The sequence below is a fragment of the Lithobates pipiens genome, unplaced genomic scaffold (assembly GCF_037356315.1).
Source record: "Lithobates pipiens isolate NorthernLeopardFrog02 unplaced genomic scaffold, aLitPip1_a1.2 Scaffold_3, whole genome shotgun sequence".
NCBI lineage: Eukaryota > Metazoa > Chordata > Amphibia > Anura > Ranidae > Lithobates > Lithobates pipiens.
The window spans coordinates 100,013,970-100,027,401 of record NW_027507790.1 but is presented as its reverse complement, the minus strand read 5'-3'; the positions used below and the strand labels follow the sequence as shown (position 1 = coordinate 100,027,401).

General features: G+C 39.2%; 1 protein-coding gene across 1 annotated transcript in view; it reads right to left on the bottom strand.

Annotated features, from left to right (window-relative positions):
- The window catches only part of KREMEN1 (kringle containing transmembrane protein 1), a 234,155-nt gene that overhangs the window by 12,582 nt on the left and 208,141 nt on the right, over nucleotides 1-13,432 (bottom strand). Inside the window, exon 6 of the mRNA XM_077462082.1 lies at nucleotides 3,775-4,107. Within this exon, the coding sequence (XP_077318208.1) occupies nucleotides 3,775-4,107 (333 nt within the window). The remainder of the gene's footprint in view (nucleotides 1-3,774; nucleotides 4,108-13,432) is intronic.

The following is a 13,432-nucleotide window of genomic DNA, read 5'->3' as shown; positions in this document are numbered from 1 at the left end:
CCGCTAAGGCATGCGCATCGCCTCCCGAGTGATGCAGTGGGCCCCCTAGATGACCGGGAAGCTGAGGACTCCATATGATAGCCGCCCAGGATGAGACAGCCACCTTGCAGCCATCATATTACTATACGCGGGATGGGAAATGGTTAAAGTGGTATTAAACCCAAAAGGAGGGCAGTGTTAAAGGATATGTAAACGTTCCTTTTAAAAAATCTAAATAAAAACAAACATGTCATACTTACCTCTTTTTTGCAGTTGGTTTTGCACAGTGTGGCCCTGACCCTCTTCTTCTGGGTTCCCTCCACGTCGCTCCTGGCTCCTCCTCTTCCCGAGAGCCCCGTCGGAGAAGCACTCTCCCTCGACACAGACAGCAGGACTCGGCTCTGCCCCCTGACTCCCGCATCATCGGATTTGATTGACAGCAGTGGGAGCCAATGGCTGCACTGCTATCAATCTATCCAATCAGGACCCGAGACACCGGCTGGAGCGGGTGTGCTCGTCCCTGGTGCAGGAACGATTGGGTAAGTAAAAGGGGGGCTCTGGGGGCTGGTGCACTTCAAGAGGTTTACAACCCCTTTAAAAGTATGAGCAAATTTAGAACCACTAAAGCCTAGTACACATGATGAGATTATTGGACGAATGACAGTCCGTTTTTTTTTTTTTGCATGCTAATCTCCATATCAAATGTGACTAGGTTACTAAAGTATTAAAATTCTCGTTGGACAGAATAAAAAACCGGAAGTGATATAATGTATTTGTATTGTTTTTTTCGGATCAACTGTTCCGATTAAATGAAAATCGTACGATCTGGTATGATTTTGGGATAAAAGTTTTACATGAATAAATAAAAAAATGGTTTGTCCCATCCATGTAAACTGAGACATTCTGCTGGAGAGCTTGGGCTTGTAAAAAAAAAAAAAACAATAGACTTACTGGTTGGATCACCAGGTGAAAATAGAAGTAAGAAATCCTAAAAAAGGAAACAAAAGCAGCCATCACATCTAAGAATTGGTAAGCTGCAATATAAAAAATATTGGGTTTAATACTCTTATGCCCTGTACACATGCAGAAATTCCAATGGAAAAAGTCTGATCGGATCATGTTGTCGGAGAATCCGATCGTGTGTGGGCTCTATCGGACTTTTTCCATCTGAATTTCCGACGCACAAGGTTTGAGAGCAGGATCTAAAATTTTCCGACAACAAAATCCAATTGCATAAATTCTGATCATGTGTAGACAATTCCGATGGACAAAGTGCCACGCATGCTCAGAATAAACTAAGAGACGAAAGCTATTGGCTACTGGCCCGTTTATAGTCCCGACGTATGCGTGTGACGTCACCTTGTTCAGAGCGATTGGATTTTCCGACAACTTTGTGCGACCGTGTGTATGCAACACAAGTTTCGGACAAAATCCGTCAGAAAAAATCTGACGGATTTTGTGGTTGGAATGTCTGACCGCGTGTACAGGGCATAACTCTTGTACAGTAATAATTCACCTAGTACAGGTTGCCATTGAAAAAAGTAATTAGTGTCTAATTGGAGTTATAGTCTAATAGTAACTGATGTGCCAATGGCTGTATCTTTTAAAGATAGAGTTTGTTAAGGTCTATTGTAATGTGATGTATGATTTCAGATGTGTCTTGAGTCACACAAAATCGCATGACAATGTAAATCACATTGTTTTCAAAAGTGCCTGTTCACGTCAATGCAACACAATACAATCCTGTGCTACTTTGGTACGATTCCAGCACAACTCTGACCCCATAGATCAGTGATGGCGAACCTTGGCACCCCAGATGTTTTGGAACTACATTTCCCATGATGCTCTGGCACTCTGCAGTGTAGTGGAGCATCATGGGAAATGTAGTTCCAAAACATCTGGGGTGCCAAGGTTCGCCATCACTGCCATAGATTATTATTATATTGCATTTACATAGAGCCAAAAAAAATGAAGGCAGACATTACAGTTAAAATGCAATGCAAGAGGAATCAGAGCTCCCTGCTTCTAAAGTCTCCTACACACTATCAGATTTTCTGCTGGCTTTTGTCCTCAGATTTACCAAAACCATGTAGTGCAAGGGCCTGTCTGATTGCATACAAATTGAAACTCCTAAGGTTTGACCTTATATTATATGGTTTTGGTAAATCTGAAGGAAAAAATCAGCAGAAAATCTGATAGTGTGTATGGGGCTTTAGAGCTTACAATCTAATATGCAAACCACATCAAAGTAGCATCCCCAATGCCTCACATTATCGCACTGAACGTTGGATCATAATCTGATTGCAGCAGTGTGAACTTAGCCTTATGGTTGATACCCAATTAGCTTGAGAGACAAATTGAATGTTGGTGTGTAGGGCAGACTTGGGCTATTTGGGGACTGGAGGTGCTAAATAAACTATATTATCTAGTAAACAAAAAAAAAGGTTAAACATTGCCTATGTATACTACAGAGGTAAATCATATGTAACTGTATGTGTCTGGTCTTCAGCCACAGTAGTACAACTCACTAACATATTCAGTGGTCATATCTGAGCCATTTATAATGTTATCTGTTTGGTAAGTAAATAAATTATTGTTTATCCTGCCAGGATTTCAGTGATGTCCTGTGTCCTCTCCAACGTCCAGTTTCCAAACCTGACAATTTAACTCTCTGAATTACAGAAGAACCCCTCCCTATTTTATGAAGATGAGAAGAAAGGGAGGACATTTTTTTTTTCTACAGTGAAAACATTACTCCTCCATAGGTACGAATGAACATTGTTAACTTAGAAGTATATAGCTGGCATGGTCACCAGTTAAAAATAAAGGAAAAAAGACCTGAAAAAAATAAATATAACATATCCTCAATGTCTACAGACTGGTAAGATGAAATACACTATATTTTTGCATTGGATTTAGATACATTTTAAGCCCTTAGAATTAGTGAAAACTGTAGACGCAGCATTGTGCAGCTAATTATTGTTCCTTTAAACCAGTGGTCTCCAAGCTGCAGCCCGGGGGCCAGATGCGGAATTTTGCTTGCTTTTATACAACCCTTGGGGTATTATTCCATCCACTGACACCAACAATTAGGCATAATTCCTATCATTGACACCAACAATGGGGTATTATGCCTCTTACTGACACCAACAATGGGGCATAATTCCTTCCATTGATACCAAAGATTGGCCACAATTTCCACCACTGACACCATCAAAAGGACACAATTCCTCCCACTGACACCAACAGCGGAGCACAGTTCTTTCCATTGACACCAACAATGAGGCACAATTTCTTCCATTGTCACTAACAACGGGGCAAAATTCCTTCCATTGATACCAACAATGGGCCACAACTTATCCCACTGTCACCATCAATGGGGCAAAATTTCTCCCACTGACACAAACCATGGAGCAGAATTTTTTCCATTGACACCAACCATGGGGCACTATTCCTCCAACTGAAACCAACGATAGGGCACTATTCCTTCCACTGACACCAATGATGGGGCACTAGTCCTCCCATAGACACCAAAGATAGGGCATTGTTTACTCCCACTGGATGCCAGGACATTTTCTACTCTCACTGGCCCTAGTCCCGCCCCCTAAAGTCTGAAAAACAGTAAACTGGCCCTTTGTTTAGAAAGTTTGGAGACCCCTGCTACTGACAGAGAACATTTACAATGCAATAGAAGAGCCCTGTTAAATATATCAGGCTATGGTGAATAAAAAGAAAATTCAAATGATAATAAAAATGTATAATAATATAATATAACAATGTATTAATGGCTCTTACCTTGGTACACAATTGCAAATCCGTGGGCCTGATTAACTCGATCAGAGAAGAAATACAAGATGACAAAGTCTGATGAGATGTTGAAACTCTTTATAGGATGGTTCCTGCCATCAAAACGCACCAAGACTTGCTTTGTGTAACCATCCAGAAGCTCCACCATATCTCTGGAGTCTTTTATGTCAAAGAAGGGGAAGTTAAATTGGATCAAAGAAGCTCCTGGCACTTGAATAGTCCAATAACAGGCTTTTCCTGATCCATACGAGTCTGGAAAATCCGGAGAGTAAATAACCGCAACATCCTTGGTATAATTTCCACCACAGGCTCCAATCATAGCTAAGAAGAGAGAAGGTAACATTTTTGTTATTTTTACATACAGTTTACCTAAATAGGAAAATATAATAGAAGGACAAGATGATCAAAGATGCACAAAGGTGTTAAACCATAGGTTACAAGTAGAACCTAGCAATGTATAGCTTATGAACATACAGTATGCCTAAAGCTGAAGTTTGGGTATGATTTTTATTGCACAGTTAGATTTGTCTGGCATGGACTAATGTAGGTATGTATATATCATACTGGATTGATCCCTGTGTAAGCTGCAAACCACTGTAGTAGTCAATGCTACTACTGTGATAGCTGTAGCAAGGTCCAGTTCTGCATAGTAACCCCCGGGTGTTGCCCGCATGGCACTGCTGCCATTTAGAGAAAGCTTTACATTATTTAAATGAATACAAGGTATTCTCTGATTGTACAAGGTGGAGAAGTGGAGCAATGACTTCACAATCTCCACCTCCTCCTCCTTTTCACCCAGCAGTAGGCTCTCAAAGTAGAGACAGTAAAAGGCAGCCTTGAACATTCAGTCATCTCACACATGTAAAGGCCTGTGCACAGCTGAGAATAATAATGCAGTCCGGCTACCAGGTATGATGATGGCCTAGGAATGGAAGCTTAGTCTCCCCCAAAGCTCTAAAAAGCCTCCAGGCTCCAGGACCCAGACCCTCCATTTGCAACATAAGTCTACAAATTAACGTAAACAAGTAATGAAAGAAACATGACAGCTGTCATTACTGATGTTTTAATAAGTTACTAGCAGTTTGACAATTTTGCTTAAAGCTGAAGTTTAACAATTTTTTTTAGCCCTACAGCTTTATTGAAATTACTTGTAATGAAATATGTCCCTTTTTGTGCAGGCAGCTGAATCCTGCACAATGCGGGACATATTTTATTACAAGTGATGTCACTTAAGCTGTGGGGCTTAAAAATAATACTTAAGCTTTTACCTAGTTATACTATTTAAAGAGCCACTGATGTAGAGCAAACCTGCAGGTAGGGACATCAACGTCATTGCTTGCAAGCTTGCTATGGATCAGTGACCCGCTGAATAATGAAGCCAAGGCAGCTAGGGAACTAGCAACTTATAAAAAAGAAAGTTAGCAATGGAAGTTGTAATAGCTCTGACAGGTTTACTTGAGACTACAAATGAGCAGTTTATACAATGCCCTGCTGTTGGAATGTGTTCATTCTTATAAATATTTTCTGAGAACAAGAAACAAACTGCATGTGAGGTCTGGTTGACCACAAACCAGGGTTTTTCATACAAATCTTTAACTAACTAAGCTTCAATATTTCAAAGTTCACATTTCTGAGGACATATCTTTCTCTTTCCTTTTTTCATTTGGAAAAGCATGACTTCTTAGTTCTATGCCAAGCACATTTCCGAGATGGGAAAGAGTGACACACTTTGTTGCAAACTATTAGACAATTGACACTATACACCCTGTTATTTAGACCAGTGGTTCTCAACCTTGGTCCTCAATTACCCCCAACACGCCATGTTTTGGGTATTTCTCTTAGATAAAATAGCTGTCCAAAATACCAAGCCATTGACTCTGATTTAAACCACATGTGCAAGATAAAAGAAAACCTGAAAACATGGTCTGTTGGGGGTACTTGAAAATGGAGGTTGAGAACCACTGATTTAGACCATATCAGTTATACTCACTGGTGCATTTTTCTCTACTGCTTTTCATTTATACTAGTTTTATAAATAACCAATTTGGTAAATGAAACATTAGTTCAATATAAACACTTTGGGCAGTTTAAAGTGGATCTTCACCCTCAATATGATGTTGCCCCCTCCCCGTGGACGTCATTTGCCTAGTGTTGTACAGTTTGCCCACTGTGCTTCCTGGGATATGAATGTCAAAACACTGGATCTGTTGGGTGGCTCAGTACCTTAAGTGGTTCTAAAGGCTGAAGTTTTTTCAGTATCTTAATGTGTTCTGTGTATTAGGGTAAAAAAACTTTTTTGTCTAGCCCCCCTTAAACCTGAGCCTGATATCGATCCAGCGATGTGCTCGAGAGCAGTGGCTCTCTTCCTCCTCATAGCTCTCGGCTCTCTTCCTCCTCATGGACTCAGACACAGCAGCAGGAGCTGTTGGCTTCTGCTGCTGTCAATCACAGCCAGTCAGGAGGAAGCGTGGGGCCAGGGCCATAGACATATAGAGCCGGCTCGAGAGTGAGCCCGCATGAGTGTCTCTGTAGCAAATGTACCCCCTTGTTATGGGGGTACTGACGGGGAGGTGGAGCCAAGATCGCAGGCAAAGAACCCAAGAAGAGGAGGATCAGGGCTGCTCTGTGCAAGACCATTGCACAGAGAAGGTAAGTATAACATATTTGCTATTTAAAAAAAAAAAAAAAAAAAAAAAGAGCTTTACAATTAATTTAAGTGTGCAGGACATGAAACCACGTAAGTAGAGGTGATTAAAAAAGAGTGTGGGGGGGAGAGGGGAGCGGGATGGTGAGGATCCACTTTAAGTGTAACCAAAGCCAGAACGTTTCTTTTTGGTTCCCCAAAACAGTGAGAGATTGTTTAAACCCATCAGGTTTTTTTTTGCTGCCTGTGCCCCCTCTGGGGAGCTTCCTCCTCTCTATTTGCTCTACGGCTACTGTCTCTTATACAGAAAGTAATAATGGGATGTCCAAAATTTTGGAGTAACGAGAACAAGAGATGATGGGAAGTCATCTAATGGAACACTTGTTTTAGTGACAACTGACAGTTAATTGTTCTCTACATGTGAATGTAAATATTGACAAGACAAAGGGGGAGTAAGGGAGAAAAATAAAAAATGAAAATAAAAGAACCTTCACATAAAAGACCTCAAAAGAAAAAATGTGGGTTCAGTTGGACTTTTTAGGCATAAAGAAAGTTGTAGACACAACCAGTATATTCAAAAAGAATTATTTCTATTTATTTTTAAAACAAAAAATAAAAACAGAAAATAAAGAGTTCAATTTCCTTTTTACACACAAAAAGGAAATGTTTCCCCCTTGTAACTACACATTTAAGACCTAATTGACATCCTATCAAAAACAGTAAGATCCATTTCAAATTTCCAAAAAGGAAAAGACAAAATATGTATCTATATAAATATAGGATTAAGGATATCAACCATACAGTCAGCAATTACATATATTTTTGGTGCTCTACATGTTTCGCGTCTGCGATGACTCTTCTTCAGGAGCTGATAACAGTGTTATTCCTTCATAGAGTGTGTCCCATATAGAGAGACCACCATTTCCGAAGGAGACTGGGGAAGTTGGTACGATTGATTACACAACCATTTCTCCACAAAGGGAAAAAGAGTAATTGTTGAGCAAAAAAATATATAAGTATAGGTTTTGAGCTTAGTGGAATCACCTGAAAGGTGTATTGGGCTCATAAGGTTTCAAATCTTCAGTGTTTAATAAATATTCTTGAGACGCAAGTAAACAGAGGTAGGGTCGGTGATGGATACTGTTTAGTATCCCCTAAGCTCAAGGTGCAATGAAAACGGACCAAGTTTCCACTGGGTAAAGAAGGAAGGTAAGAGGGGGAATCAAAAAGGCAGACTATTCAGCCCATTCACCCCTATCATATTGTTTGTTGTGTACAAGATGGCCGCCATTCTTTCTCTACATGTATAAATAAAACAAAAATGGTTATATGTGCACTTTAAATAGTACAAAATTAATTTAAGCACACCATTTTTTTCTGATGCAGAGCACCTCTGTGCTACCATGTATTGTGGAGTGCTGCATCACATTTCATTTTGGGCCTCATTGCCTTAGTGGTTTTGGGTGCCATCCAAAATGAAACAAAAGAAAATGCATCTTCAAATAATGGATGGGCAAAAACCATGTGTTAGAACACAAGTATTTCATTATTTATCTATATGAAGGATGATAGAGCTGTTCCCTAAGTTTTTTTTTTTGGGGGGGGGGGGGGGGTAACGAGAAGCAGGGTCTTAACTTCAAAATGAAGCATAAAGCCGAAGCATGAAGTCTTTACTATTGTAAATGATCATGGAAGGGACATTTCTCCCCAAACCCAACATTGGACAGTGGATCTTCATATATTTCCACAGTAATCCAAAGGGTGGTTCAGGACACCAGTAAATTCATCTAATGGCAGAGATCTATATGCAGGGATGTAAGAGCCATGGACTACAATTCAACAACTGAAAGCAATCAGTGATTTGCTAACGTTGGCACATAAACACTGTAACTGGTAAAATGAGAATGTTCACTCAATTAAACTTATTCTGAGTTATTTTTAACGCAGCTACAAGCACACACTACTCATTTAAGATCAGTAGGAAGGCAGTAAAGCAGTACACACTGCTGTCAGAATACCCACACATTAATTGTATCTATTAAGAAGCAGTCACTGTCCAGCTGACAATTTTCCACCTGGCTCTTTCAACAAAATTCAATTAAATTACTCTCTTTTTCTGAGTTCTTTGGTGTTGACAGGGCCACCCACAGTTAAAAATTTGGCTGATTCAGCAGGTAATGGCTGAAATTTAAGACATCTATGGCAGCCTTAAGGGTGCAGTCTATGCTATGTTCTGTCTAAAGCTGGCCATCCACTAGTAGATTTTTGAATGAATATTTGTATGAACATTCATACAAAAAATCTCATTAGTGCATTCAATGACTTAGTATTTGTCCAAATTGTCCAATGCTGTGACTAATTTAATGCAGATAAGGTGCTAACCTGTGTAATTAATATGTGTTTGGTTTTAAAGGGATGAGGTGGCAACCTAAACCTAAAGAAAAATGCTTTTAACATTCCCTTTTTCCCAAGCGAAAAAACCACATTCACTGTTAGAAATCACTTTGATAAAAAAAATTCATCTTGCAACTTCGCATTTTTTTGTTATTGCGGTGTTATTGCGGTCTAAGATGAAGGCTGATTTGACCCCGCTAGCATTTGAAAAATTGATGAATGTTCTTAAGATGAAAATTTCTAAATTAAATTCTACTAGTGTATGGGCAATCTTTGGTTGCTCTCTTCTTAGAAATGGCTAATTTTACATGAAGGAAAGTGAACTGCAGTAGCTTTTCCAGCATCCTCAAGATGGCACACTTCAGGGCCAACACAATACTAACAAAAGGTACTGGATAGGCTGAAAAAGTGGAGCCATGACCAGGTAGACTGTACGACACATATACAGGCCAATAATTAATTTTTGGTTTTGAGTGTACCTTTAAGGACCTGGTAGGGCACGAAACTCTATTTTGGTAAAATTTCACTTGTCTTAACTACTACTATAGGTATAGTATTCCTCATAATTCTACTATCCTCAAATGAAAGGCGAGCAGCAGAAAAGATCACTATATTAGGCAATTCACTTTAAATGATGATCATACATTTAAGCCAACATTTATTTTTCTATGTTATACACGACATTGTGACAAAAAGAACAAATTAAAAAAAATGTATGTGACGGCACCTCTTCTCTCTAAATACAAGCGGCATTTTATTGCAATAACATTTTCAGTCTCCAAATACAAGTTATACTTAACAACTTTCCATCCCAGATCTCAAACTATGAAGATATAGTATTGATAAATTCCTGAAATTTACCAAATTTAAGACAATTTGTATGGAAAATTGGTTATATAACTTTTGTTCAGTTTACAGATAGTATAAACCTCACTGGGGATTTATATTGCATGCACATATATCACATATCCTAGAATATTTGAAGGCAAGTGCCTGTACTAAGTGGATGTTTACTGTACAAGTATCGGCGGCGGAAGCTTAGATCTGGACAAGTGTCTGGGCATCCTGTGTCCTTTTTGCCTAGCAAATGTTTGTGCAAATGGCTCATCTAAACATTTGTGATGTTGAAAGGTTGAGGAGAACCTTGATGTGACATTTGCATAACTGAAATGTTTGACTTTACGTTTTTAATATTGCAGTATAAATATAAAGTAACATGCTGTGGTCCTGCCAAGAATTGTGGGAGCGATTACAAAAATCTCATTGTGTGCAGACAAACTTCCTAAAAATGCCAAGAATGCAAAACTTGGAGAGACTGACACTTGCAAATATATCCATCTTTACAGATTAGAAACTAAAACTACAGTTTTGAACAGTTTTTAAAGTTAATTGAAGCCTAGCATGATATAAAATTCAGTTAACAAAGCATTTGTGCCCATGTGTATTTCAAACCTTTGATCAAATACTAAAAACATTAAGACCTTACATAGGATCAATGTAAATCAATGAGTGTAAAAACATTCCACACACATTTGGAGGTCTATTTAAAATAAATTAGCTGTGCAAATGCTTTAACAATTGCACAACCATTGTGAATACCTCCTATTGTATCCAATATGTGTATTTCCTATGATTGTCAGTTCATTCTAGTGGCCATAATGGGGTATTTTCCTGAAAATACTGCATTATGTTGACTAGATAGAGCTGGCAGTGATAGAAAATACACATATTAGACACATTCCAGGGATTATTTGTGACATTAAGGCACAATGTATTTTTTTTTATTTAAAACAGACCCCTTGGACTTAGCCAATAATGCAGCTGTAAAGCATCAATACGGTGTTACGTGCAGTTGCCAAAAACATAGTTTAATGTGGTGAGATCAATTAAAGTAATTTGCTCTTGGTTGCTATAGATACACATGGCTCAAAATAATTTTTCATTGTAATAGCTTACTGAAAAACCTAGATTGTCTCCACAAGCAATCTGTGGAGGTGACTACCCTTGATTGAACTGGGTACATTCTTGTATTCTTTACGACCCCTATAGTTCCTTAAAAAATTTCATAAAACAACCCTGTATTACATGCTTTTGTCTATTGATGTTAAAGGAGAAGTGTGGGAAATAAAGAAAACATACATACTCGCCTATATGACTGCAGCATCGGTCCCTCGCAGGCTCCAAGACTAAGAACTGAGCAATCATAGGTCATGTGATTACTCAGTGGTGTTCACTGAGCGGAGAATGGTGACTGTCTCACTACTCTCTGCTCTGGAGCGCCGGACTGTGGAGAGATCAGGAACTGCTGGCTCAGGCTCTCAGCATTACACTGAGAGGCTGCACCAGCTATCAGTCAGACATATAGATGGATCTCGACCTTAAAGTTGGGATCCTTCCAGTGCCTGGACCAGCTATGTGACATCAGCCAACAGTGGGCTCACTCCTGTGACCCAGAAGAAAAGTATGGCCAGAAAAAATCTGGCCATATTTCTCTTTTTAACCTAGGAAAGTTACATATTTAGTAAGGTTGAAAAAAGACAAAAGGTAATCTAGTTCAACCAAAAGAACACCCAAGTATTACGGACAATAAGGATTTTATGATAAAAGCCTTATGCCCCATACACATGGTCGGAAATTCAGACGGAAAAAGTCAGATCGGATTATGTTGTCGGAAAATCCGAACATGTGTAGTCTCTATCGGACTTTTTCTGTTGGAAATTCCGATGGAAAAAGTTTAAGAGCTGGATCTAAAATTTTCTGACAACAAAATCCAATTGTGTGTAGAGAATTCCGACACACAAAGTGCCACACATGCTCAGAAAAAATTTGGAGACGAAAGCTATTGGCTACTGGCCTCTATGTAGTCCCACTGTATGTTTTATATGTCACCTCGTTCCAAACGATCGGATTTTCTGGCAACTTTGTGCGAAGGTGTGTATGTAAGACAAGTTGGGGCCAAAATCGGTCGGAAAAAATCAGACAGATTTTGTGGTCGGAATGTCCGTCTGTGTGTATGGGGCATTAGGGGCGACCTCTATGTATAAATGAATGTAACCTTCACCAAACATTCAGTGTAAGTGAATCTATAACTGTGATTTAAAACACATGAACCAGGAAGAAACACCTACAGTGAATAGTTGGCAAATGTCATATTCACTAATTTATAAAAAAAAGCCCCTAAAGTCCAGGAATAGTTTTAACCCATAATAGCATCAGAGTCTCAATAAATATCATATACTAAACATGCGTTCATGAAGAGTTAATCCCCGTACACAGGGGCAGAATGTTGGGAGACATTTGTCGGTATAAAAAATACCGGCCGTCATTCTGCCTGTGTGTATGTTGGTCTGTTGGACGTGCATGCTTGAAAACCAACAGCTGGCCGACTACTGATCAGCGCTCTCAGTCAATGGCTGAGAGCACTGATTGGAGTGTCAGAACACAACAGCTCAGCTGGGGAGATCACTGAACTAACCTTGCATGTCAGTTTTATTTCATGTAACCCCACAAAAAAACTGTAGTGTGTACCGGGCTTTATACTGTATATTTCAATTATAATCTTCTTTGAACAGTATTCTCCCCACAGCAATACACGGATTGTATCTAAAACTGCACATGGCAGGCTTGTAACGTAGAATAGACTTATGTAGTGCATAATCACACTTTTTGTATAACTTTATCCCATGCTGCTTATACGAACTAGTGTGGCTAAAAAAAAAAAAAACAATATGCATTGTATAAAGGGAGCAATTGAATTTTATTTGTCAAATCCAATTAATATACAACAGCAGATATGTGCCAGGTCAGGTGATAATTATGTTTGGCAAAATGACCAAAATCACTGAAGAGGAAACACAGCTGAAATCTAGTTTACGCCACTCCGCCCACCTCTACTCCACACAGACAACAATCTTCTGTTCTGGTTCCATGCCCCAGTCTTCAAGGCTCCGAACCAAGGTCTGAATTCAAAACCACATACTTGACTTCCCGCAAATCCAAGTCATGTATGACCACAACTGTGTCCTTCTTCTCAAATGTTCTTTCTCAGTCTGACCTCTAAATACACAATGGTCTGCCCACTCACTGTTAACAAGAATGAACCGCATTGTTTCCACAGGCAGTCCTTTCACAGGCCGCAGCTAGAATCAGTAAAGGTTTACTAGAAATCAGGCTTTATCTGTACCACAATCAAATGTGGCTGCTGGACACTGACTAACCAAAGACTGCATGACTAAACAAATGCTGACCTCTTTCTATTATCCTTGTGAAAATGTATTTTAAAAAAAATTCAAAGGGTAGAATTATATATGAAATATGGTCATCTTTTTTATGGCACGGTTCCCAAAATAGTTTTCACATAACATGGCTACAATTTATATTGCGCAGGTCTCATCTAATTTATACATCAGCATTTACATGGCTTTCTGTGACATTTTGTATCAGATTTTTGCACATACAGGTCAGAGCACAAAACCTGAATTAATAGTAGATGCTGGCCTTAAAGCCAAACTCCAGAAAGAAAAAAAAAAAAATCACCCTTGTAGTGGGGCCCCCTTCGCAACACTTCAAGGATTAAATGCTCATTTCGTCTAGGGGGTGTGGATTGGG